The 26,820-nt window shown below is 36.1% G+C and overlaps 1 protein-coding gene across 1 annotated transcript in view; it reads right to left on the bottom strand.

The window, feature by feature from the left end:
• Positions 1 to 26,820, bottom strand: part of LOC100373217 (putative E3 ubiquitin-protein ligase HECTD4) — a 64,832-nt gene that overhangs the window by 21,962 nt on the left and 16,050 nt on the right. The window contains exons 12-44 of the mRNA XM_085490928.1: positions 24,874 to 25,050; positions 24,181 to 24,301; positions 23,874 to 24,083; positions 23,070 to 23,291; positions 22,603 to 22,712; positions 22,071 to 22,269; positions 21,486 to 21,605; positions 20,887 to 20,997; positions 20,200 to 20,363; positions 19,714 to 19,902; positions 18,828 to 19,020; positions 18,408 to 18,512; positions 18,161 to 18,249; positions 15,926 to 16,107; positions 14,614 to 14,755; positions 14,241 to 14,382; positions 12,387 to 12,553; positions 12,011 to 12,157; positions 11,307 to 11,451; positions 10,919 to 11,112; positions 10,304 to 10,584; positions 9,614 to 9,800; positions 8,972 to 9,050; positions 8,263 to 8,453; positions 4,900 to 5,035; positions 4,158 to 4,346; positions 3,515 to 3,679; positions 3,157 to 3,332; positions 2,527 to 2,642; positions 2,212 to 2,315; positions 1,824 to 1,985; positions 1,148 to 1,296; positions 4 to 247 (exon numbers count right to left, since the gene is read on the bottom strand). Coding sequence (XP_085347054.1) covers positions 4 to 247; positions 1,148 to 1,296; positions 1,824 to 1,985; positions 2,212 to 2,315; positions 2,527 to 2,642; positions 3,157 to 3,332; positions 3,515 to 3,679; positions 4,158 to 4,346; positions 4,900 to 5,035; positions 8,263 to 8,453; positions 8,972 to 9,050; positions 9,614 to 9,800; positions 10,304 to 10,584; positions 10,919 to 11,112; positions 11,307 to 11,451; positions 12,011 to 12,157; positions 12,387 to 12,553; positions 14,241 to 14,382; positions 14,614 to 14,755; positions 15,926 to 16,107; positions 18,161 to 18,249; positions 18,408 to 18,512; positions 18,828 to 19,020; positions 19,714 to 19,902; positions 20,200 to 20,363; positions 20,887 to 20,997; positions 21,486 to 21,605; positions 22,071 to 22,269; positions 22,603 to 22,712; positions 23,070 to 23,291; positions 23,874 to 24,083; positions 24,181 to 24,301; positions 24,874 to 25,050 — 5,308 coding nt within the window. The remainder of the gene's footprint in view (positions 1 to 3; positions 248 to 1,147; positions 1,297 to 1,823; positions 1,986 to 2,211; positions 2,316 to 2,526; positions 2,643 to 3,156; positions 3,333 to 3,514; positions 3,680 to 4,157; positions 4,347 to 4,899; positions 5,036 to 8,262; positions 8,454 to 8,971; positions 9,051 to 9,613; positions 9,801 to 10,303; positions 10,585 to 10,918; positions 11,113 to 11,306; positions 11,452 to 12,010; positions 12,158 to 12,386; positions 12,554 to 14,240; positions 14,383 to 14,613; positions 14,756 to 15,925; positions 16,108 to 18,160; positions 18,250 to 18,407; positions 18,513 to 18,827; positions 19,021 to 19,713; positions 19,903 to 20,199; positions 20,364 to 20,886; positions 20,998 to 21,485; positions 21,606 to 22,070; positions 22,270 to 22,602; positions 22,713 to 23,069; positions 23,292 to 23,873; positions 24,084 to 24,180; positions 24,302 to 24,873; positions 25,051 to 26,820) is intronic.

Raw genomic sequence — 26,820 nt, 5'->3', positions numbered from 1 at the left:
TACCTTTTTCTGCATATGTACAATAGGCCAGAGACCACCAGACACATCATCCAATGTCGGAGGTAGTCTTTTACCATTATAAGTGAAATATACATGACCCTTGACCTGTTGACCTGGTAATGGTGGCACGTCACCATCTCGTTCCCATCCACATCCCGCAATATCACTGGAATTTAACGTAATATCTAAACGAACGCTCTTCCACTGTAGTAGACTTGAGCCATTGTAATGAACCGCACGACCATTGCTGCAAACAAGTCAGATTAAAGGCTATTAAACCGAGACAGTGCCGTCAGATGGTTGTCAACCAAGTTGCAATATCTCATTGCAGCATAAAGAGTAAGTTTCAAGGCTGTCTTTGGCGATTAAATGTTAGATCTGTGTTACGGTTGAGATCAATAAAGTTTCATAGAGTGAAGGTGCAAAAGATTTTATTTCAGAAAGTACACGTTTTATCACCCACATACAGTAAACAGTAAAGAAATTTCTAAATTGAATGGTCATGTTTTACTTTTGCCCATAGAGTATCAACTTTATAATCTGCGTAATTCATGTTTATTGACATATTATTTTTTTTCACAGATTTTTCACAGACTTTGGATTGCATTGGGCAAACTATTCACAAAGTATAATCAATTTCCAAAGACTTTTATGAAACTGTATTGATTAATATTAATGCCAGCAGTTTGATTGGTAACACCAAGATTGATGACACTCAGAAACACCAAACCTTGTCTTCTAATAATCTATATTATGGAGATACAAGACATAACACTACGTCAAACTGTATTTACTGTATGCAAACTATCACATGAGTTCAACTTTCCTGTGATTTTTGATTCAATGTTTTACGCTGCTTTGCACAGCACAACTACAATTAACCAAACATTGATTGGATGCAAGAATCTGATTATGGAATTTACGTTTCACATTCCCATTACTCACTCATTCATATTTGTAATCAATTAATTCAATAAATTTAAAACAATCAGCTTGTTCAACTGTTATTGTACAATACTCTGTACACTAACCCAAAGCCTCACAGTCAGCATTTAGTTGATATATTATATGTAAAATTAGTTTAAATATGAATATGAATGTTTTTACTTAAAATTCAGAAACAAAACCTGACCGAATCTTGACTTACTTATGAAATAATACAGTGCCGATAGGATTCGTCCATGCACCATCTTTTCTATCAGCGGCAGGAGCAAATCCAAACGACATGATTGGTCCAGACTCATCTCCTGATTCACCATAAGAGCATATTTCCAATTCCCAATAAAACGATGGTGCCTGGAATCAATACGTAGGAATATTACATAATTTATGTTCATTTTTTTTTCCATTTATTTACCAAATTGTGGATGCCACATTTTAATGTATTACTCAGTAAGTTCCTTGTTAATTTTGGACCACATTTTTTGGATTAAATTGGCCTAATCTGATAACGATCTCCAGACGCCAGTTTGAATCAGCACAGGCAATTCCTTAGCAAGTTTGCTGATGATGTTGTTAATTAGGTGTTCCTTTCATTCATGCGATCACAGTAGTTTGAAGATTTTTTTTCTTTTTCTATCACAATATGATATTTATTATATTCAAAGTACTACAGTCAATCATCACACTGCATTGAATTCAATATGGGCTCATACATGATACATACAACACATGTGAAACACATTGTTCGCAAAAACTACAAACTATACATGGCAACTTTGATTATTACAAAATGTTTCTATCAATAATAATTGTACATAAAATGAGGAATATCATACCAGACAGCATGTGTGATAATATACATATGTTGTGTGGATACTGACCTGTGAGGGAATTGACTGTGTAGCATAGGCCATAGTACCTCTGGGTAAACCACTACCAGCACTGGGATCTCCAAGGAATGTCATACCAGACAAAGCATGTGAAAATAAACATGCCCGTACTGGTGGAAACGTACGTGATGGATCCCACGTGATTTCACGGTTCTAGTGAACAAAAAAGGAAACATACAACAGTGTGAACACAAGAATGTACATACAAAAGTTGCTTGGGGATGCAAAGCGAATTGGTCGACATAAAATGTAGCAACAAATGTCTAGTTTAGACTGTACCTTGATATTGATTTCATTCAAAAGCAGGAACAGATAGATATAGTTTGACTGGTAGATTTCAAACAGAAATAACATAACGTTAATAGTTATGACTACTCACATTTCTGCCGGCTGTCTTACTTGGTGGGGGTGGTGGTCTTGCACAATCTCTGTACAGCATTCTAAGTCTTTCACATTCACATTCCATAACAGGCAATCTCTCACCTAAAAATTAAAAGGAGGTTTTAACCGTAGAATATGCCAGGGATTCAGGAACTGTGGCAAAAATCTCCACAGGCATATAGCAGGGAAATGGTGTCCCACATAAAGAGCAATTAGTTTAATACAGAGAACATAAACTAATATGACAATATCTGACAAGCACTATTGAGCATAGAGTAATCATGGCTAGCACGTTGTTAGCTTTAAAACTCACCAGAGCTGCATTGCTGTGCTAATGCTTTTAGTACTTCCATAGGTCTGGTGCTCTGTCTGATGAACTCAGCAGCAAACGTTGTTTCCTTCATATGAGCAGATAGCACCATACATGCCCTGGAAAGCAAGCAAATTTGAGTGTTACTGTATAAGGGGGCGATATATTCATTGGGTTTAATTTTAGGTTTTGATGTTTCAGAAATATAGAAATATACAAGAGGTTTTGAAAGCACTGATCTTTGAAGGAAACAATACATTAAACTGGGTTTTAGTATAGAACATTTAACAATCAACAAAACAAACAAATAATTAAGCCATATACAATATTACTAATTGTAATATACCACCTAAAACAATATAATTTAGTGTGCACAGATAATTGCATTTGCACTTGTTCCAATATTCAAATTTGCATCATATGCACACTTTTTACCTATCAACAATGCATCATGTAACAAAATGTGTTTTCTGCTGACATTTTTGGCTTGTTATCTCTCACAGAATACCAGCTACATAAGATTTACAGTAAAAAGGTTATCACCAGAATACCTTGACGTACACACTCAAAGAGTCATATGAACAGATTTTGCTGGGAATTATACAGCATACAGCAAACATAGGAGCAACTAACCTTGTTCGTATTTCAGCTAATATCCTACAGGTTGCCATGGCAGCTGACGATCCATCCCCAGTGGCTGGTAAATTCGTCTGAAGCGGCGACAGTCCACTATCATTGGTTGGCAGAAGTAGGGAATGCAATGCAATGGCAACCTTTTCAGTCATAGACAATCTTTCCAACGGCAACGGCTAAATGGAAATAAAAATACTGTGTCACTATCCAGTCTATCCAAATTTAGAATGAAAATAAAAAGCTGTCTGCACAAAGGGCCTATCAATCTACTCATCTACCAAAACACCTCATTATCTTCTCACTATGAAAACTATACTTGAAATGTAACAGTCATCATGGATATCAATGATGTTTTTACCTCACTCTTAGGGGGCCTCAGTCTTGTCACCGGTACCTCCAGCGTATCACTGGCTTTAGGGGTTGTATCATTGGGACATTCATCAAACTTTACAGTCGTCATACCCTGCTGTTCAGATACACTGATTACCTGTCCAGATCTTGGTGTCACACCTTCACCAATAACCTGAAAATATCACATGATCTTTTTGTGTTACATCCTGCCCTATTTAATATTGGTACTGGTAAAAGTGATGGAAAACGGTAATATTGTAATGTTGAGCAGTAGAACATACCATAGTTGATTTCAGATTCACGTTGAACACTACATGATAGACAGAACTGAGTAGTAGTACACACCAACAGTTGATGTGTTGAGTTGTACATACTTTGAATCCAACTTATATTGAAGCTATAATAGACCTGACATGAACGACTACCATGATCTTGTTAAGAGAATAAGAGCCAATAGAATGCTTTTTGCCACTCAAATTGTGCCGCATTTCGTCTCGTTATCGCCTCCACTTTTCAAAATACCATGGTCACATAGATAAGGGAGACAGTAAACATGAAAAGTCATGTGACTCTTGCTCACAACTAGATTATCGACCATTTCAAAACAGACTGAGTAAATATGAGAGCTTCTGTAACAGCACCAGACTTACATCAACTTTGGATCCTACTTTGATGCTCTCTCGGAAGCCACCCAGGGCACACAGTGCAGCGACCGCTTGACGACATACTGATGTTAAACTATCAATTATATCGCCATGGGTACATGAGGTCAAAAGGTCACCACAGTTCACCAAGGTACTTGTCAACTGCGATACACAAGTCAAAGCATGAGACAGTACCTGTGAATAAAATTAATTCTATATATTAGCAAAGTGTATACTAGTAATTTACTGATCACATTGAATAACCATCAGTAATAATTATGGCACTCTAAAGGGGTTAATTATTCACTGGGTTTTAATTTTGCTTATTTCGCTGACTGGAAAATGCGCTAAACTAAAACCCAGTGAATATGTATAATTTAGCATAGAACACATTATCTAAATGATTAAACCGTGAATTTAAAACCCACTGAATATGCCTGAAATGGTAAATCAGCGTAATTTACACCCAGTGAAAATTAATCATTTTACAGTTACTGTATTTATTTGATTTGCTGATTCAGCTCAGAATTAAAAGTGAAACAGTCGAATTACTTATTTATTTACGAAGGTTTGAATCTAATGATTCACCCCCCCCCCCCAAAAAAAACAGTCAACATGTTTGCTTTGTCTTTTGGTTTTATATGGTGTAACAAATTTTGCAAATATAATTTTTTTTATTGTTTACAACGAGAATTTTTCTCTCATGATGAATATGACATGCTCAGTAGTGGAGCAAATCCTCACTTACACGTTCCATAGCAGATGCCCATATTTGTGCTGTGCTAGTTTCCGGTGCCATCAACAATCCATGTAACAATCCTATGACCTCAGATGCCATACTATTAGCTACATGACCACTTATAAATGGTCTCACTGGGTCAGTCCTGTAAGTAAACATAGATATATGCATGTATGTAAATGTGTCGAAATGGGCGTAGTGCGAGTGGTTAGTGCTAGTAGCACTAATCCGAAAAAGTACTAGATCTAGTGCTAAAATGGCACTAGATCTAACGCTAAAATGGCACTAGATCTAGTGCTAAAATGTGCACAGTGCGAGTGGCATTGTTATCGCATTTATCAACAACGTCGAATAATAGGAGGAGCATTGACAACCACTTTCATATGCAAACTACAAACAGTATAAAACATCGGCAATATGCGCAAGATGTCCATAATAATACTTTCTTTATATAATACCGGATTCTGCCGTAAATTCGCCCATCCGAAAAATCGCCCTGGGGATTTCACGACTGATGAAATTAAAAAAAATAATTATCAAATATTTTGGGGGGACATTTTCATTGTATCCAACTACACAGACTTTCTACGCCGTCAGTTGGGCCACCCAAGACGGAAGAAACTATTGCAGAATTAACAATAATTAATAATTCTTGCTGAATTAAAAAGTAGACCACCTGAAATGTAATTACAGTGTCGCCCAGTGTCATTTTTCAAATACATTTGTTTTTATTTTATTGGTAACAAAAGTATATTTTAAACGACGTTTCTAATAAAAACGAACACAACTGCATTGCTAGCAGCAAGCGATCCCGGCAAGCGATCACAGATGCTCAATCCGAACATGCTACGTTTCACAAACGTTGATTATTATAGTAGTGATTATAATAAGAGGGGGGGGGGGGCAAGGGTTATTTTCGTTCAACGTAATTGCAATATTTTTTTGTTCGTACAACGTAAATACAAAAAATAAATTCCGTAATTCTGTAATCACAGGCTAGACGTACAACGTAATCAATCAAATATTTTTTTCGTACACTGTAAAAATGTGTAATTTTTCTCGTACGTACAAAAATTCAAATCCAAATAAAAAAATCGTAAAGAATAATAATCCAGGGAAATTACATTTTAGAAACTGTAAAACGACTAGAAGACACAATTCACTACAAAATTGAATGTCAAGACGTAAAAGGCCCTCTAACCGAATGAAGAGCATTACGAGGGTAATATGCGCATGTGTCTCTTCACACGGCGCAGCAATGGTGGAGAATTTGAGTCGGAGAGCTCTTCGGACCATTCAATGTTACATTGTAAAAACGTCTTTTTTTTCTTTGTAAATTGTGAAAAGCCCTTTTTATTTCCCGTAAAACCGTACCAGCTACCCCCTTGCCTCCCCTCTAATAACGCAAAAAAATAAATTCGTTGAATGTTATGAAATTCAAATAAAATTCAACTTAGTTTCATCGTAAGCAAATGATTCCGATCGCATATAAACGCTAGATGCTGTATGGTATCCGCCATGTTTCTCTTGCACGAGTTGAGCTAATAGATCGAATCGCTAATTAACCAATCAAAATGCTGGATGATGCCAACGCGTTCAAATCACCATAGCTCTTTTAAATATGTTAATATTATTGAACGCAACGCGGAAGAGATTTGCTGATGTTGTAGTACGCTCTTTTGACTTGGATTTTGATGGGAAAATGGCATGATTTTTTTTAAATAAAAAAATAGTTGTTTTCAAAGATGGACTTAGCATAAGAAGAATAATTTAACATTGTTTACAGTGATAACAGCTCTTTGTCCAAACGGAGCTTACGCTAGTCACAATAAACACACTCTGGAATAAAAACTTAAATAGACTGATTTAGGCGTAAGGAACGATTGAAATGTCCGATAAATTACGACAAAATATTTTAAAAAATAAATTTAAAAACTGCCGAAAAATCGCCCTGGACGATTTCTTGGTCCCATTTTTTTTAACGCGACCATACACTGGGTTTGTTTAGCTGTGAAGGGTTAGAATACGTATTTCACAACCGGAAATTCAACAGACGAACTTGTTACTGTACATGTTTTAATTATTAGCAACTGTAACAAGGACAAGATTTCGAGAGTCTACAACAAAAAATCCTAAGGGCTCCTAAAAAATATTATTGCAGAGAAAGTGTCTAGACATATATAATATGGTCACGTTAAAAAATCAAAAAATTGATGAGGTTACATCATATTCCGTTAGTACCTCCATGAAACAATGTAACAACAGGATTGCGTGAATATGTATATGCCCATTCACAGGTCGCAGTACACACAAAATCCACCGAGCTTTACAGGGACCCGGGACTTAGACTAGGAGTATACCAATTTTTTATTTAGTTCACATACATGTATGGCATCATAATTTCATTTTCGGAGATCTATTTTTATTAAGTGTGGCGCCGACCAGAAATAAAACGGCACATTAGCGATTTAAAAAAAATCAACGCTGAATTCCACCATTTACATAAAGTTTCCATTCGCCAAAGTTGAAAACACAAACTTCCCCCACAATACCATTTCATACAGTATATCTATTCACAATTTGTAAAAATTGCGAAGTTCGACCTGCAGTTTCACTGTTTCAGCTAGTTTCCTGGCCGATCGCGTTGTTCCAAAGGTCTATTACGACAAACGTGGACAATGACATTCTCAATTTTCCCACTGTAGCACATTTCCAATGAATGAAAGATACAACAATTTTACGTAAATATTAATTTATTTTCAGAGAATTACGGGATGTCTTGACGTCGTTGACAACGCGATATCAATGCCACTCGCACTATGTACATTTTAGCACTAGATCTAGTGCCGTTTTAGCACTAGATCTAGTGCCATTTTAGCACTAGATCTAGTAGTTTTTCGGATTAATGCTACTTGCACTAACCACTCGCACTATGTCCATTTCGACACATTTACATACCTCATATATGTATCAGAGTGGAAATCTTACCCAGACACAACAATAATATGCCTCTCTAACAAATCAAGAAACATTTAATATAGCAATTCTCGTTTGAAAAATAGTCATTTAAATAATGAATAACCAGTAACTACAAATCAAAACAATAATAATGCCAGAAATGGCCTTCTATTTACCAATCTATGTAAGAGTACAGTGTAGGAATATTCAAATAAATAAGTGTGTTAGTGTACCGGGTTTGGTGTGTATGAGAACAGATGTTAGTCATATATTAAGTTATGGATAAAAATATATAGTATATAGCATATGTACAAGTCATGTATTTAATTCCAAGTCTGATGTGATCCAAGATAACAAATAAGTCAATGATCCACAGTATCGCGTCATATCAGATAAGATTAATAGAAAGATCACCTTGCCAGTTCTGCATTTTTCTCTCGACACACAGCTTCACTGGTTATTTTCTTTTTATCTCTACCACCGTTATCTTGTGTACTGGTTTCTATTGGAGGTCCTGTACTCACCACCAAACCACTCTGAGCCCACTTAGCGGCTCTCCTAAATGACGTCACAGCATCATCTGTGATCACCTCGGCTCTGTTGTGCTGTCAAAGTAAAACATAATCTAATTATAATGTTTTCATATCATATACGCAATATTACCAGTTATGCACTCCTTTCATATCAATTTACCCTAGATGCAAATGGCTGCGTGAGAACAAGAGAACCGCAAGACCTGTCATGTTCTGTTTGCTGTACCAGTTACTATGGTTACACAGTTAAGGGAAACACCAAACACACGACAGGATAGAAGGGTTGGCTTCCTTGCTCTTATCTAGAGCTTGATGGCCATACACCTTCATAATTATAGGTTATAATAGATCGTCTTCTACACCTTATTAGAAACCATCAAAGTAAAAAGTAATAATTTAAGAGGCATATACAAAATATATCAATTATGTTTTTTTTCATAAAATGTTTATGGTCAGACATCAAAAATGATTTTTTTTAAATGATTGAGTTTTCAGAGATTTTGTCAAATTTGTTAATAATATAACTTAAAAGTTGCACAAATTTTGGATACAGCTTTTTAGTAGCATCTTGGAGTACAGTAAGAACATACCTTAGTCATTTCTCTGTCCATTCGTACCACTTTCTCCATATTAGCACCACTGCCTAGTCTGAATGGCCTGCCATCAGAACTAGTGTAACAATAAAAGTAACAAAGTTACAACAACATTCCAGGATATACACATTAGTTTGTGGCTAACAGTTTTTATGCATGTGGATTTTATTTCAGTCAAAATGAACATGATTTATGCATCACTTGTATGACCCTATGATAAACTACAAGTGATATTGTGAATGGGCAAATTCAACGTTTCTATAATAATTGTTCTTCTGTCCATGGGTTAGTCTTTTCATACATCGTGTACACTAGTCATTATACGCAATTCAAAACCATAAACATTGGTCATGGCTTGGAGTTACAGCCATAATAGCACACCTCACAGTCACAAAAAGTCTATGACCAAGCAGAAAGCATAATTGTGTGAATTTACCGGCTTTCATGCATAAACACAACTGGTTTTTAGCACGTTTCCAAAAACTTGCCACTATCAATATGTGACCATTCATTTTTGTGTAAACCCACCTTGGCAAATGTGCAGTTCTGTCAACAGTAAATGATTGGTGTCTCATGAACACATTTGTCAATAAACTTAATTACAATAATACTCAAGATAATCTCACAAAAATAATATACCTGAGTAGTGGCTGTATCACTTCGTGTGACGACTGATCTTCTCGTTTATGAATGAACACCGATATTCTGCCATCCTGCACCTCGCACTCCTCACCTCTCTCCCTTTCAACTGTGGAGGGCAGTGTCTGGCTTGGTTTGCTGGTAGATTCAGGAAATTCAGTAGTAGGAGTTGCTGTTGTCTGGCCACCTAGATAATTATTAATATATTCATTATGATAGATGATGTAATGTAGTAGTAGGGTGTGAGAAGTGGGGGTATGCACAAGAAAAAAATGCCTACCATTGAAATGGTTGAATTAAATTAGTCCAAAAAAAGTCACATTGCAATACTAACATCTGTTTCAGAACAAAAATGGGTGTTGAGGGGCCACTTTGAATACTGTATCATCTTTACCCTAATATTGAACAAAATACTGCCATTTAGACAAAATGAAGGTGGAGAGAAATCAGCCGAGGGATGTCAGACACATGAAAAAGGGAATACACATGTTTGTGTCATCGGCATTGGTAACCAGCCAGTCATCATGACTGACTCACTCCAACCAGTCCAAAAACTGAGGTACTCATTTGACAATATTCCTTTCAAATAGTCCTAACCTAAGTTTCAGATAGAGCAACTACAAAGCCCATAGCACCAAGGCTTACACTATTTAAGCAAAATAGATAAATCTAGCAGTCAGATAAACTCACCTGGAACAACATAGTCTCCAAGCTTAGCAAGTAACAAACTGCAAATCTTAGCTGGTGGATCGGACAGCATCTCATCTTCACCTGCAAGCATAGATACTTCCTGGCCCCATGAGGGTAGTGTAACACTCTCACAGTCTTCAGCAGTCATAAGAGGCAACGCCACACGACACAACTGTAGTATGATGAGTACTAATTTTGGTGATGGTCTTTGGTCCAATAACAAGGAGAGTAGTTTAGAAACACAGGCTGGTTGGCTTAAAATGGCTTTTCCCATACGACTTCTATAATACAAAGAAACACATGCTTGTCAGTGAATATTAACCAAGGTATAATGTATTTCTTATAAACTGACCAAGTACACGTTACAACTGCTTATTAAAAGGTCGATCCCATATAGAACTCCCATGATCAGCTGCCTATAAAATATTTTGCCAACACAGACCACAAAATTACATCACAGTATATCCTTGTTGCATCAGATTACCCAAGGATACCTGGAACTATTCTCAAAAGGTGGTAACTCCACCTAAGACCAAAATACACCCAAAAGAAGGCAGTACCTGTATAATACTTTGAGAATCATGTACACACATGAATACCAAAGTCAATACGTACCTTGACAAGTTATTGAGTAAGCTGAGAACTTCTTGCAAGGCTTCACTACCAGCAGCTTCATTACCATTACATTCAGTTGCCCTGGCTAGGTGATTGGTTAATAATGCAGACACCTGTCTTGCTAACCCAGCATGCTGCAGTATGTCTTGAGCTCCTTCCTCTGTTTCCCATGACACACACCTATTAGCAAGAACCTAAAAAAACAAATAGAATAAGTAACACCCTCTTGTAACTCATAATATTTTACAGTAAACCTGATGATCAGAGAAAATAGACATGCATCATAGAAAACGAATCTGGAATTCTTGTCAAATGATCTTGATACAGCACAGAAATCAAAACTTGGAGATCCAGGTAGACATGATCAGACGCATGTAAGGCAACTCACCTGGAATCCTGCCCAGGCTAATGCTGATACTCTTTGTCTTGTTGATTGCATATCTGCATTACCATCACCCCTGTCACTGCCTAAACTACAGAGTTTATCCAATAACTGCACCAAACCACTTCTTACCAGACACTGCTCCTCAGTCCTAGTGAAATAGAGAGTGACATTTGGTTACATTTTGAAATACAGACCAAGGTTCTACATGAAATCCCTTGTCAGTTGTGTGAGAAAGGATCAATTTCAACGTTGCTACCGGTTTCACGATTATTGTTTTCTAACCTGTCTTAACAATCTGAAAATGAATATAACACAACACACACAACATCATGACATAATATGACCTCCAATAGTGTGTTCTAACATTTAAAAAATATTTTCATGCCAGACCACATTTCTAGACATTCAAGTCACTGCTGTATATTCTGACCTTTTTTTTTATATGTTAAATGCTAATTGCAAGTGCACATGCAAACGAGTCCTCCAAACCTAACACCACATGTCTGAAAGGCAGGGTAGACAGTACTTGAATTCACACTACAGACACCTCCAGGAATCAAACTCACAAATGACGAAACTATAACCACTCCAAATACCAGCAGTGACAAAACCCGGGAAGATACTACAATAGTTGACATGCTGTAATCCCCCAAATGGTTTATACATGTATCTCCAAATAAGATCAACTTGAACAGGTGAGACTTTACCTTGTATATGGAATGATACACAGTAACCCAATACTGTTACAGCATGCAATGGGATAGCGGGCTGCTATCTGTACAACTGATGTCATAGTCTCAGCAAAGGCTTCCCGTACATGGTCAGCCATGCCACCACATGTCAACTCCTCAATCCTAGTGAAAACAACAAAGACAATTAGCTGTGGAAATGTGTATGTTAGGTGATACACAGATAGCAGAACAAAGAACTCAAAAAGTTATTAAGGAAAAAATCTTGAGCATTGAGAAGAATGAGATTTGTACTACATTCCAACTTGTGGGGAGCACACACCTTAGTACGTTTGGTAAAAGCAAGTGCCTTCAAGTGAGATTCTTCCTTGATCATTATGTCGATTCTACCTACCTAGGTCCACTCTGTAGTACAGATGTAACTGCAGCCACTAAGTGAGTACCTCCACCAACCCTAGACGCTGCAGTCAGTAACTCTCTCATGTGAATCAAAGCTTGTTTCCTATCATTACCACGCCGCCACCGAATACCAGCAGATGATACAAAACTTTTACAAGAGACCTGAGATGAAGGAACAATTGGAACAATGTTCTAAATTTATTTCGGGTCGAGTAGAACAAGAATTTATGTACTATCACTAGTTACTGTGATTGCAAAAATGTTTCGTACACCCTTTCAGCAATATTGTCAGCTTTTTTTTTGCTTTTTTTTTAATGTACATTACAATATATATATTTATTCAGTACCATTGGCCATAGGCCATAATGTACACACTTAAATGTAACACAAATAAATAAATAGATCGTTTGACAAGAATAATCACTGCTACTGCTTGTCTGAATATTACAAACTTATAGTTCACCTAAGAATACCAAATTAAATTTATATTTCAGTTAAGGTAGCAAGACTATTATTTGTGTTGAAAATTACGATTTTCACATTTATTTATTAATTGATGAAATGCACTATAAACTTTCATATGATAAAGTCAACATAACATAGAATGTCATGTAAGTTGGTTAAAATGCATATTTTCTGAAGGGAAGCAAGGCAGCCTCAGTAGTGTTTTCCAAAATCAACAATACAGGTTTAATCTGTGTGCCTATAAATTTCAAAGATAAACTCAAGACAAAGCAATGTTAGGATGTGTTATCAGTAGCTATCTGACACACAATGAGTGTTTCCAAACATTCGAGTGGGTTGTCTCCGCCCCTGTTTGTTTCACAGATTAGTCATTTGCATATGAATGTGTCAGACACAAGGTCACACAGCCACTGAAAAAAAATCATTGATTTTGGTGTTTTCATATGCCGAATTTATCCAATTATAGCTATCCCATTCCTTTATTTTTTTGGTTTCTAATAGCCTTACACATTTGGATGCCCCTACACATGGTAAAACAGACCTTGATGGGAAAACAAATTGATTGTGCCGATAAACAAGCTTGAAAATCTTTGCTGTTACTTCATGGACGTTTTCTAGGAGTTTATGTTTTTCAAAATACAAGGTCTTTAACAAAAAATAACGTATACTTATTGTCGTCGGATTAACACCAAATTTTCACAGCTTTAAGGTGACAATGAGAGGAACTTGAATGTGTCCAGACAAACTATTTCATCGATTATTTACCAACGAGTTGTGGTTTGAGTTGGGGGCAATGTGACTAAAACAGTAATTGAAATTCAGCACACTATTTTTTAAAACGTGTTGCTTGAATAAAACTGACCAGACAATTGAACAACTAGGAAAAGTGAAAAAAATACTTCTTATCGCCAGCGTAAATGCGTAATTATTTTTTTTACAGAAAAAGTAATTTTTCACCTTTGATTGAGTAACGCGTCGTAGAATGCAGATACGGGCATGCAAAATACACTTGTGAAAAGCTTGAAGTCTGGCGATTCTAAAAATATATACTTTCCCGGGTCTATTTGTAGTCATTTAGTCACAATTAGAAGATGAAAACAAGTATGCAAATAATAGTCTCGCTACCTTAAATTTCCCTCCAACAAACTATGACGTTTTTGTAAAGAGTAGAATATTGTCAGCTAATTGGCTTACAATACAATATTGCTGCCTGGGTGTAAGAAACAAATTCCCAGCCACAGTAAATCCTGGTTACATGATGGTTACGGCAGATAAAGCATAAGTGGAAAAATCATGTGACCACGATTTTACTTATTTTCAACCACCACAGCGAACACAATATACACATAAATTTAAATGTACACCAAACAATATTAAAACGTACACTTTTCTCAGGATTACTTCCAATGAATGCAAAAAGCTGATCTAAAACTTGTGAATGAAGTGGTTTATCTTTATCCCTGTTAATTTCATCAGATATAAGTTCCTGTAGTAGTGTTACTGGTCCTCTACGATGTCCTCGCCACCTGGTAACAAAACCAAACAAGGGTAAGACTCGTATGTACACTGTATTGACGGAGGTATCAGCATGTGTATAGTCATAATGCAAATTCTGGTTCATATGCAGTTTTGTACAAATAGAGTAAATTGATGATAATATACTTATGATAATTAATATTAAGGAAACACAAGGACACAATACCAAATATAGATTACATATCAATAATTGTAAATTTTAAAAATAAAATAAAGCTAACCTGAGAGGTCTTCTGACTGTAGGAGCATCAGTGATAGCTTGCCAAGTTTCAGAGTCAATCTCTAATTCAGATGGAGCTGACAAACTTCTATACAAAGGTGTTTGACCATCATGTACTGAGACCATTGTTTCAGAAGAGACATCTAAATATGAAACATGTGAAGGAAAGAAGTCAATGTAAAGTATGTATGAATTCTAATAGTGTGTACAGAATAGCTTGCCTAAAACAAAAATCTAATTTGTGTCTAATTTGTAAATCTTAGCAGATATCTATGGTGTATTTTGCAATGCACAGACCCTGTTGTGCACTTAATGTTAAATACCATAAGCATATTGAATTCTGTAATAAGCGAGTAATAAGAGTAGTTTTGGTGTGTGATGTAGACCTGTATCTAATGATATTTTTCACTATGGAGATACATGAGTTATGCATGTGACAATGAATGATATCAAGAAAACAAAAGTCAACAGCAGAGCACAAATTATTAGTACAACATGTATAAAAATCAGCCATCTTGAGTAGACTTTGAAAATCATACATACATCAACCTCCAGTAGTGTTTACTCCTTCAACCAAGTTTGAAGAAAATCAACAAATGCTCAAGGTATGGTCTTGGATATGGTAAATACCTGATTTTAGTGGGGTTTTTTTAACAACTAAAACAGTCAGCAGTCAGCCATCTTTGATCAGATGACAACTTATTGTATGTGCGAATTTGTGATGGACAATCTAGGTATATAGTTTAAAGTGAATTGTTCAAAAAATGAGTTGAATTTACAAATCAAAGTGACATGCATCAATCCTTCCACCAACTTTTACACATAGAAAATGGCCGAAATTGGTTGTATTTAATCAAATCACTAGCAATGGGGGTGGTGGATCGACGAACATCTAACCAACTGGGCCAGTATTGCATTACTAAGTAATTATTAACTACGTAACAGATGTATTATTCCGTGTTAAAATATTTCAGGTTTGATAGAAGTAAACATGGAAACAATATTGGAATACGAAACTGAATACGAAGAAAGCCTATGTCGATACAGCACTCAAATTTATCCATAATTGAATTATTCACTAGTGTGATGGTGCTGTTTTGAGTTCTTTGTTGAACGACGCACGTTGTCAGTCGGAACAGTACTTGACCGAATCGTTCGATTTATTTAGCTTTCAGAATGTTCAACGTTATTACTTTCATTATACAACCCCCATCGATATTTGTATTTAATCAAATCACTTAGTACTTGAATCATTTAGGGAATGAAATTAGTATGCAACTAATGAATAACAATAATTTAAAAGTGGTTCTTACGGGGTATGTCTTGATTCTGGGAAGCACTTCTTGCCATGCCACCCATAGTGTCGCTATTAATATTAACATGTAATAATAACTCAGCTCTCTCAAATATTCCCATCACCAATGACCTTGTCTTGGGCAGTGTCTCCACTTTGTCTTTCTCTTCCTTCCTATTTGCCTCAGCTTCAAGCTTCTCCCTAGAGTTGCAAATAACCATGTGATTATTAACACAATTATTGCTAGATAACTGATCCATAACCACTGCCATGGATCTTTTGCACTCACCGACATCTTATTTCATACACGGAAACAGCAACATCACCAGCTATTAAAGTTGCTGATAGTTTAGTTTTGCTTTGCATAACTCAAGACCATTATTTGATTGGAACCGAATAGATTAAACCATTTTAACTAGCCATTTGGCTAAATAACACGGGACAATGGTATAACACAGTAATTTTGAGAGAATAAAGTTTCACTAGTCTATAAAACTGATAACTGAATAAGACAATCACATAACATTTAGATAAATCGCTTCATAACATAAAAATTGTATTTAAAATGGATTAAAACAGGAAACACCCACAGCAAAGCTGAGTTACACACACCAGGATACCTGGACCTGGCACCAGCCATGTGACAAAGTACATACAGGTAGTCTAAATTTGTTAACAAGTTTCCCATTTGTCATACATCAATTTATATAAATAGATGAAATAAATTGAATAAAAAAGGAATCTTTAAATTAATATTCTACATGTTCCTTAGTATTTATTCTACTTCAGATGTTGGTTGAATGATTGCAAGGCATATTGCTGTGGCACGAGTTTTAATCTTGTCTGGCGTGTTTATAGGTTTTGTAATAAACCTGTGATTTACATTTTACCCAATCAGTCCTGTTGTGAAATGTGGCTGTTCTAGTGAATGAAACGATATGGGAGTGACAGTAAAATATTACATTTTATCCAGTTGGGTTGGTAAATACAGTGACAATATTGCAATTCAGCAACGATACAATGGTTTGGCGATGATTTTTACACTGTATGATAGAAATATGACTGCAGGCACCCTTTCAAGTACATCTCCCAACAAGCATATACATGTATAATTGCAGAATCATTTTAAATAGTTTCAACAGATTCTATTTTGAAGATTTACAGATAGAGCAGCTTCATTCATAAAACGAGAATGCAGAATTGTTCAACAATGAGATGATGTGAGATGATGTGAGCTAATGAACCTAATTTGCATATATTTTAGGATTCAATTTTTTTTATCTAAAGCTTCATAAGGTAACTCTAATGCAATGTCCATCATATCATTCAACTGTGAACAAATTACTAATTAACTGCCAAGGTATGTATGACCTAGAAAAAGTGCCATATGCGAGTACCAAGTTGCGAGTCGCAAATAGCAAAATATGCCATATGCTAGTGGTAAAAATGGCATATGCGAGTGGTAAAATGTATCATTTGCTAGTAGCAAAAAAGCCCTATGCGAGGGGTAATACAAAGGCCAGGAAAACTGGTGTATGCAAGGGGTGGAGTCATTTGCCAGTTTGCTCAACGGCTGGATTTGTTTGCTTATAATATAATAATGTACATTCAAATGTGTTTATCACATTAAAATCAAATATTTACCATGGTTATGAAATGATGCTGTTGAGGCTTTTACTTTAGGGGTGGTTCACATATAAAAATAATGGTAGCAAATAGGTGTCAACTCGATCTAGCCTAGGTGTCAACCGGCGCACGCCGCCCGGTACTCAACATTACAGTCGACCAGTGTACGCGGACTACATTGCGAAGATCACAAATAAAAGTAGCTTTAACTACTATTTCCAGTGCTTTTTGTTTATTATTCATTTAAGTGTTGATATCAAAAAGTTCGTTCAGTCATTTGCATAGAATCAATGTTTGCACTTCACTGGTAAATGACTCCACCCCTCGCATACACCAGTTTTCCTGGCCTTTGTATTACCCCTCGCATAGGGCTTTTTTGCTACTAGCAAATGATACTTTTTACCACTCGCATATGGCATATTTTGCTATTTGCGACTCACAACTTGGTACATACCTGAACTGCCATGAAAGTATTAAAACTTGTTTCAACAAGTATGTTGCTTGATGAACTGATTGAATGAAATGAGACTACAAACACGCACAAGATCACAAAGTCTCATCTAAATACCACAATATTACCAGTACTTTGAAGAAAAATAATTAAATAATGAGAATGATAATTTGATACCTGAGACTGTTGACGGCTTCTTCAAGATTGATTGGATCCAGTTCTACATCTTTAAGATAACAAAGGAAAGCCAACTCTCTGCTCTTTGACTGTGATAACAAAAGGTGATTATTTATTTATTTAATATTTATTTATTTATTTATTGAATAAGTTTATTGAAATTCGTTTTATGTCATGCATTTAGGTAGCAACTGGAGAAAAAACGCATTGATCTGTGTTTCAGACAAAAAAAAGTTACTAAGCCTACCTCTTGTAAATGATAATCAGCAAAGAATGCAATTCCTAATGGTAGACTGCCTTGTCTTAAATCATCCACTTCAGTCTGCCATTTCTGCTCCAGCTCTGCTAACGACTGCAATTGAAAAAAAAAAAAGAATCCACACCAGTTAAACAATTACACCAAGGCCAAGAGAATATTTGTAAGTTATATAATGTTACATGTTTGTGGTTGAGTAAGTTATCAAATCCACCATTTGCAGGTTTCAGAGTTGTGTGATATTTGTGTCTGAGTAAGTTATCAAGTCTACCATTTTGTTAATCTCCTAGACTATTTGTGGTTTCAGGGTCACAGGATTTTGGCAGAGTACATCATATAATTCACAATTTTATAGCATCAAATTCTACAACTGTGGCTGCCAACTGTGTAGCAATACATCGGTGGACTAACCTGTAATTGTCTCAAGACTGCATCAAATCTTCTGTAGACTTCAGAAACCACATTAAGTAGAAGGGTATAGTTCTCTATTTGTTCAGCAGGGATCTGATCACTTCCCAAATACTGTAGACAGTCGTGTAAACCTAGATGTTTAATAACGGCAGACACAATGGCTTCCTCTACGTCTTCTGGTTTCAATGCTTCCCTAAGTAGTGTAGATAACCAAAATATGATATATTACAATGTAGTCATCAGGTAGTTAAAGTTGGATTGTGGAAAAACTCAATAAGAAATTACATAACATAGTTCTTGTGAGTTATCAAGTTTAACAACTGCATTTATTAAAACAAAATGGCCACTAGTCGGCCATTTTGAATCTAATCTGAAAAACAAAATGTCATGCAAGGAGGTCACATAATGTTTAACGCACATGCTAATCAGATTCTACAAAAAAAAATGTTACTACAGTAACTGCGAATTAATAGTTTTTACTGTAGAATCTGATTAGCATAACAGGATAAGCACTTGATGACTGTCAACAGAGGCTAGTAATAGCATCCCAGTATTTTTGATATTTTGATACAAACAACATAAACATGAAAATATCGCAATTATATCAATGATAATTGTCAATATCCATAAGTACATTGTAGTTTGTATACATTAAGTTCCACTCAGACAAAATACCTTTCAGATTTATTTTTGGTTTGATTTTGCGAATATGTAAAATATAATTTGTTAAAAATTTTACAAATATCAGGAAGTGTTTTTTAGTTTATCATTTGAATTGTTGTTGAATGTTTTTGAATTATTGTGAATCACAGTAATTCAACATTTAAGCATAATCATACCTTCATGATTATTTCAAGGATGTGTTTGTACCAAAATCAATACTTACTTGAAGCTAGGCCTGAAAGGTGGAGCATATCTACCAGATATCTCTCTCAGTTGTCTCATGACATCCGAAGGTAATTTTATGCGGGGAATGGCTGCTGGCGTCACACTAAGGTTCAACTCTTCGCTTTCACTGATTGGCATGGCAACTGATTTACTAGGAAATTTGCCTGATTCAGGTCGCCAGACACAACTAAAAATAGTAATTTATTAACTTTGAGTGTTTCTTGCACATGGTAAGAATAGATTGGAAATGTCAGGTAAAAGGGGTTATGTGAGAGGATGATTAAGAGTATGATGAACAGGTAATAAGAGTACATCTGTTTGACTGGCAAAGATATATCAGAATAATTATCTAGGACAACATTTATTTTTGTTGAACTATTGCAAATATATAAAATGCAATATAACACGTAATCAAATGTCTGCTAAAATGGTAATGCTAAAACATACAGATAATAAATGTAGTAACTAAGAAAACAGCACTTACCGTTGGAGTAACTTTGATTTGAATAGATGTTGACAAACTTCTTCATCCTGGGACTTTTCTGGGCCTTGATATAGTAAATGTAACATAGTGCATCCCAATACAGACAATCCCAATGCTACGTCAGCTAGAAATGGAAGTCCACTTGACGACTCCTCGGCTGATTCCTACAAGTACAACCACCAGCATCAATGAATAACACTGCATACAAATAAGTTTTCATTTCTTATGTGGATTTCACACAGGTTCAATAGAAAGGAACGTGTGACCTGGATATACTAATTGTCACTAACACATCATATATTGATGCTGTTTTCTCACATTCATTTTGATTATCAGTGAAGGCTTATAGAGAGAAAAAACAACAGGCAAACAGGCTTATTAAAGGTAATTTATTTTAAGTCTCAGAACTTCACTATATTTAGGTCACAGATAACTAACTGTTAACTACAGGAGGTCACTTATTATAGGCCATAGAGTCACCTAACTAGTGACTTATTGTAGTTACACAGTTACCTGACTGGTGACTTGTAGAGGTTGTTTTATGCAATATATTCTTCTCTATTTCATTGAATAGAGAATAACTGTTATTTTGATTTGTTTAGTTGAATATAATCAACAATTTCTATAGAAAGGATTTTTACAAATTGATTGGAATTGTGGAATATAGATTGTAATGGTACGACTTACATGTACTTGTGCTCTGACAGTGCATCCAAATCCCCACATGGCCTTATCTGGTGTGTTGTGTTCACGCCCACTTCTCATCTCAAATGCAAAGGTAACAGTGTTGCCTTCAACCTAGAAATAATAGTACATAATATGTTATCTCACCATCTCAGTAGTTTACAGTAATACACTCTATTTGAACTGCTTTCAATGTCAATACGAGCTGTAAAATGAATGAAAACACCTGATTTATATTCTCTTCAATTAGGAGTAAAGTATTTATTCTATTAGAAGAGCATCTCCTAAAATGGCACATGCTGGAAAAACAAGTAAACAAAACAATGTTGTTTTGGTGAAATTTTTAAGTACCGGGTACATCGAACACACAATGATCAATTTATGACAGATATGAAGTTCATGCAAAGCTACTCACAAGATTGTACCTGATTGGCTACATAACACCCTAACGCCTAACCAATCAGAGAGCAGCTTGTTTGTCAACAGTTTTTTTTAACAAATTCTGCTTGTTCATCTGCCTGAATAACAGTTAGTGCAATATAAATGTTATATATACCGATACACACCTTTATACACTACATGATCCCAGCAGTAATACTGACCTTAACAAGATCTTTAGGCCATCCAGACCCAAGCACACTTCTGCTTCCATATCCATGAGTGTTACCACCATACTCGGCTACTTTCCTACAACTAGTAGTAGGTCCAGCATATATTACAAGCTACAACAAAGCATACAAAATGCAACACCTAAATATTTAATTGGAATGTAATCACAGTGATTCATTGAAAAATACATAAATGTTACTACATTGTGTATGACAACATGGCTGGCTGACTCATAAACACTGTAGGAAGATATTGTGAGCTTTACAAAAGCAGTGTTGGATGAAATGATCAGTATAATATACCAGCAACTGAAGAACAAGGTGGAAAGAGATGCATTACACCGAAGTATGCTGTATACGTTGGATTGGGCCCGGCATGGTGCAAACAACTTTGTTTTAAATTAGCATGCAAGGGAAGGGAGTTTCTCAACAATTTGGATATATGCAAAACTGTGGGTGTTTTTTCGGATCTAGCATTTATATACTCAACTACAGTATTTCACACAAATTACACATATGTGAATCATCAAAATCATGAAACAAACCAACAAATTGAAGACAGTGTACTCAATGACTGACCTTATCATAATCATATTGTGAAGAACATCTCGGATCAAATCTTAAATACAAACATCTTGCACCAGGTATGTGAACAGTCTCACGGAACTTGTAATTATCTCGTACAGGGTGTATGGTTTCTACAGTTTTCCCAGTTGCCCACGGAGCAGGAATCTTTAATCCAGCTAAAAATCCGGTCTCCTCTTGTTCATGTAAATCACTGAAATATAATTAAATTGATAACTATACAAAATACAATTCATTTACACACAAACAGTGGCATCAAATATTTGATACATTAACACAACACCAGGCCAGTATGGCTAATATACATGCAGACACATAGGAAATATTGCTATGGATTTTAATACCGGTAAGATAGATTTAAAGGCTTGAAAGAAAAAAATATTTAAAACACAGTAGTCACATAGTGCTGGTGCAAACATATAAATAAATTGTATTTTATGCTTTTTATATAAAACATAATGTGCTGTGACTACGACTGAAGCATTTTACCAAATCTGATATTATAAGGTGGCCAATAGTGGCTTACCTGTCTTCAGACAAAGCACCCAGCAGTTCAAATACATCACATTCAGTGCAGTTACTGCCAGTCTCATCAAGATGACTTCCTTCACTCTGCATTTTCATCAACAGTGCCGCCTGCCACAAGAAATGAATAGTTTACTTTTGTGTACTCTTGAGAATTCACAAATTATAAATGGCATTAACACCACTGTCATCTATTTTACCAACTTAATCACAGCTGATCTATTATTTCAAAATGGGTTAGTTTACAGAAGAAAAAAATGAGGCTTTGTAATTCTACTATACTGATCAAAATATATGTATTGCAATCAGTGCTTTGCAGCCTCATGTGTGCAGGCACTACATCTTGCAAGGACGTTATCTATTACGGAATGTATATATCCCTTGCTTATGTTGCTTTTTCATCGTCATCAAATGCATTATTAAGTACACAGCATTGATGATGAATACCGGTAACTCTAAAAGACTAACCTGACTCGTCTGTATAACTAACTTCACCAGTTGTGGCATGAGCGCATCCGCCATGGATAACATTCGTAAATTAACATTCGTCAGTGACGTAATGAGTACTGGTAATAAATGACCGAGCACAGTGGCTTTGATGACTTTCTCCAAACTCTGCATTCTATCATCCACGTGTGAAACATCACCAGTGAGAATAGTATTGCAGACTTCTAGTAAGACAGCTAACACCTAGATATAATAGACACAGATAATAATACAAACTCGCGCAAACTTATGCTACAATCAACAGATATTTGATATTGCTACATTAATATTAATATTGATACAAAAAGGCTACATTAATCCATTAGGCAAGGTTAAAATAGTAGTTGTATAAATAAGACAAGAACATTAAGGGAGAAGCTTACTCATATTTTTTTTCTTAAATTGGTCATAAATTGCATGACAGTGTTCATTGGTTTATTATGTAAAATCATGAAGCTATTGTCCCATGGCACCATTCTTTTGTGTGTTGCAGTCAAGTATTTTGAGAAACTTGTCCTAATATTTTCCAAAAATCGCTATTTTTAGAACAATTCCATAGAGCACAGTGTTTGCATTTTTGAAATAATTAAGGACAACAAAATATACCCCATCATTCACAATATATAATTTTTTCTGCCTATGTCACCTGACTACAATTTGAGATTTGACATATCTGTGCTTCTACCTTAAATAGAAAAACACTGGCCACAGTTTGTCTCAGCAACAAAATCTTACAAGATACATGTAATAGCAAGTGGAATAAACAATAACATCTTCGCTTTCTACCTCTGCACATCCAGCAAACACCTTGAGTGAAAGTGATAAAACAGATGACTGGATGGTTTCCAATGGAACAACCTTGACTTCTTTTTCCTTTTCTTTCTCCTTCTCCCTCTTTCTCTGCTTTTTAACTTCCTTTGGTTTAGTGTAAAGTACGGCCTGCCTCAGAAGATAAGACTGTAGTGCCATCATGTACCGCAGACACGGGGAAGCAAGCTGAGGGGGGAAACATGCAATACATATTTAATGATTGAAACTATATTTAACGACTGAGGCTACTAAGAGTGAATAAACTGGACTATGAAGTACTTACGGGTACATTAGCAACTAGGCATTCTATTTCTTCATTTTCACAAGTTTGACATTTTCGTAATAAAAGACACGATTCTCTAACAGCAATCTTGAGAATGTACAAAACCAAATCATCATTCAACCTGATGGAGAGAAAAATTACACCTTGCAACATTACAATATTCTACGGAATATTGTCAGGTGTGTTTGTTATGAAGTAAAGTAATCTCATATACAGGACTATTAACCGGACAACTTATATTACAGAGATGGATTGAAGGTGGCCAGGGCGAGCCCACAGTTGTTGAATATGGACAAAACTATTCATCATATATTCAGCACAGCCATAGTTGAATTTGGATACCATCCATCACCCTTCAAGGAAATGGTTGTATCCAGGAGAGTTGGACAGATGGAATTGAAAGTGCAAAGTAAAAAAAATGCTAAAAATGTTCCAAAGAATATTGCAATGTTGCAAAATAAAACTGTTAGGGAGACAGTGTTGTCATGATCAGTTCCTTTCAGAACCTGCTGCTACAATTATTAGAACACAGAACTCGGTAGCTGATAAATAGATCAGAAATTGAAATACCTCAACAGCTTACATGGTGAATCATAAAAACAACATATAAAGTTCCTAAAAGAGTGTTAACATGGCAAATAATGCACAATACCTGCAATCATTTTTAAATCTACCGGTATTAATGATATTTACCTGCATTTTGTGTGTACTTCACCTCTCTCAGCATCATTCTTGAGTTGTTCTGACAGATCGATCAGTATCAGATCTCGTACTTGACATAAACCCACATTCCTTTCACCTTCAGTTAACAGCTTATGTAGCAATGCATTCTGGTCCTCTAATGTAGGATATAATACATGTAAACCAGTGCTGTAATGAAACACAGACAGCAATGATTAGATATCATTCCAACCTGTAAGCTCATCACACTGTGCAATGTTAATTATTAGTCAGGGAGCATGTGTGAGTCCGTGGGACTTTTGTGGTGAAATACTCCCACCACTTTAGATGGGCCAATGGGACCGTAGACAATATAAAAACACATGTTGACAAGCATGATAAGTGTTATATAATTTTTTAATAGATATAACAAAAACAACAATATTGTACTAGGCGATGACTTTAACGAAATTCAACAAATTAAATAATATCAGCTATTATGCAATGTAAACATGGGTTATACCTGTTATAGATGATTACCGTATATTTTTCTCCACTTATGTGCTAAATTGTTTTACCAACAACGTCTGTCAAAGTCAGTTTTGTTTTATGAGTGGATTCCATAGACTTGTTCATAAGATACTTCCACATATAGGTTGCCGAATGCAACTTTCGTTCAATCAATAACTCTTAGGGTGTATTTAGTTGACCATAATGACTTTTATTAAAATTGATCTTCATCAGATTCTTCCTCCGCTTCTTCGTCATCGTCGTCATCTCCTATATTCTCACATGGCTGTTCTTCATCTGTACATGAGCAAAGATCAGTACAGTAGAGCCCTGCTTTCTGGCAAGAACATCTTCCTGAGTGACATTGTGTCTTGCAACCACGCTTGACTAAGTGAAGCACTGACTGGGGTGCTGGGAGCTCAGTTGTCATGACGGGTGTCCACCCTCCTTCATTGTGTTTCCATCCATAATCTTCTGGAGATGGGATATCTGGGCATGCAACTGTATCCTGGTTCCAAACAATAGACTAATGGTGGCAGGGCAGAATTGCTTGATGTAGTGCTGCTGGAGTGGGTGGTAGCTTTTCTGATTCTGCTTGCTTCTTTTTGAACATCCACCATCTCAGCTGCTCAACTTTTGAGATGGGTGTTTGCTGGACATATACTTTGCAGATAAATTCTTCAATTGCTGAGTAGGTGTTGTCACTGAGTCCTGTGGTTGTACCAAGGGAGGCCAGTGCGGAAACAGTAGCATCACTTGCAGCTTCAAATGCTTTCCAAAAACTTTGTTTCCCCTTTCCAATGAAGCTACCAGTATTATCACTGTCACTCAGAGCATGGAGACCTGGCAGTGCTGCTGCTCTTGATGGACCAAGTACATTATATATCTGACCGAGCTTGATTGTTCGGCAGTTCTTCCGTGGTCTAGTAACAAAGTTTGTGTTTTTGCACAAATCAGGATATCGACGTATAGCTAGGATGAAAACATCTGTGTCTGGGGAGCAGATATCAATGCGTGTTGCACCACATGTAGTTGCATCAGCAGCATGCAGGATAAGCTTTGTGTCAGCCTCTTCTTGATCACTGCTTATGTAGCTCTTATCTGTGAATGTTGCCCTGCATTGTGTCCCCCAAGCAACAACAACACGGTCTTTATTTGCTGAAGCATGCTCCAGTATCTTCTCACCTAGATAACCAGTCAGCTCCATTTTAGTCTGCTGGTGTGATAGTAACTTCTTCATTGACACTTTAGCTATGTTAGTGGTGTCAGTTATGTGATAGGCTACTGGAACTTGAGTCCCTTGTCTCCTGCTCCGAGTTGTCATCTTCAGTGAATGTTGGACATCGTACCGATCAAAAATAATGCGTATTTCATCCATGGAGCTGTACTTTGCTTGAATATGAGAGAAAAAGTGGTCACCTAGGTCTGAGCAGCTCTTGATATGGTCAGGTTTGGACAGTGCTTGCACTT

Source organism: Saccoglossus kowalevskii, chromosome 16 (assembly GCF_978046115.1).
Source record: "Saccoglossus kowalevskii chromosome 16, keSacKowa6.1, whole genome shotgun sequence".
NCBI classification, from domain to species: Eukaryota; Metazoa; Hemichordata; class Enteropneusta; family Harrimaniidae; genus Saccoglossus; species Saccoglossus kowalevskii.
This window is presented reverse-complemented; position numbering and strand designations above follow the sequence as displayed.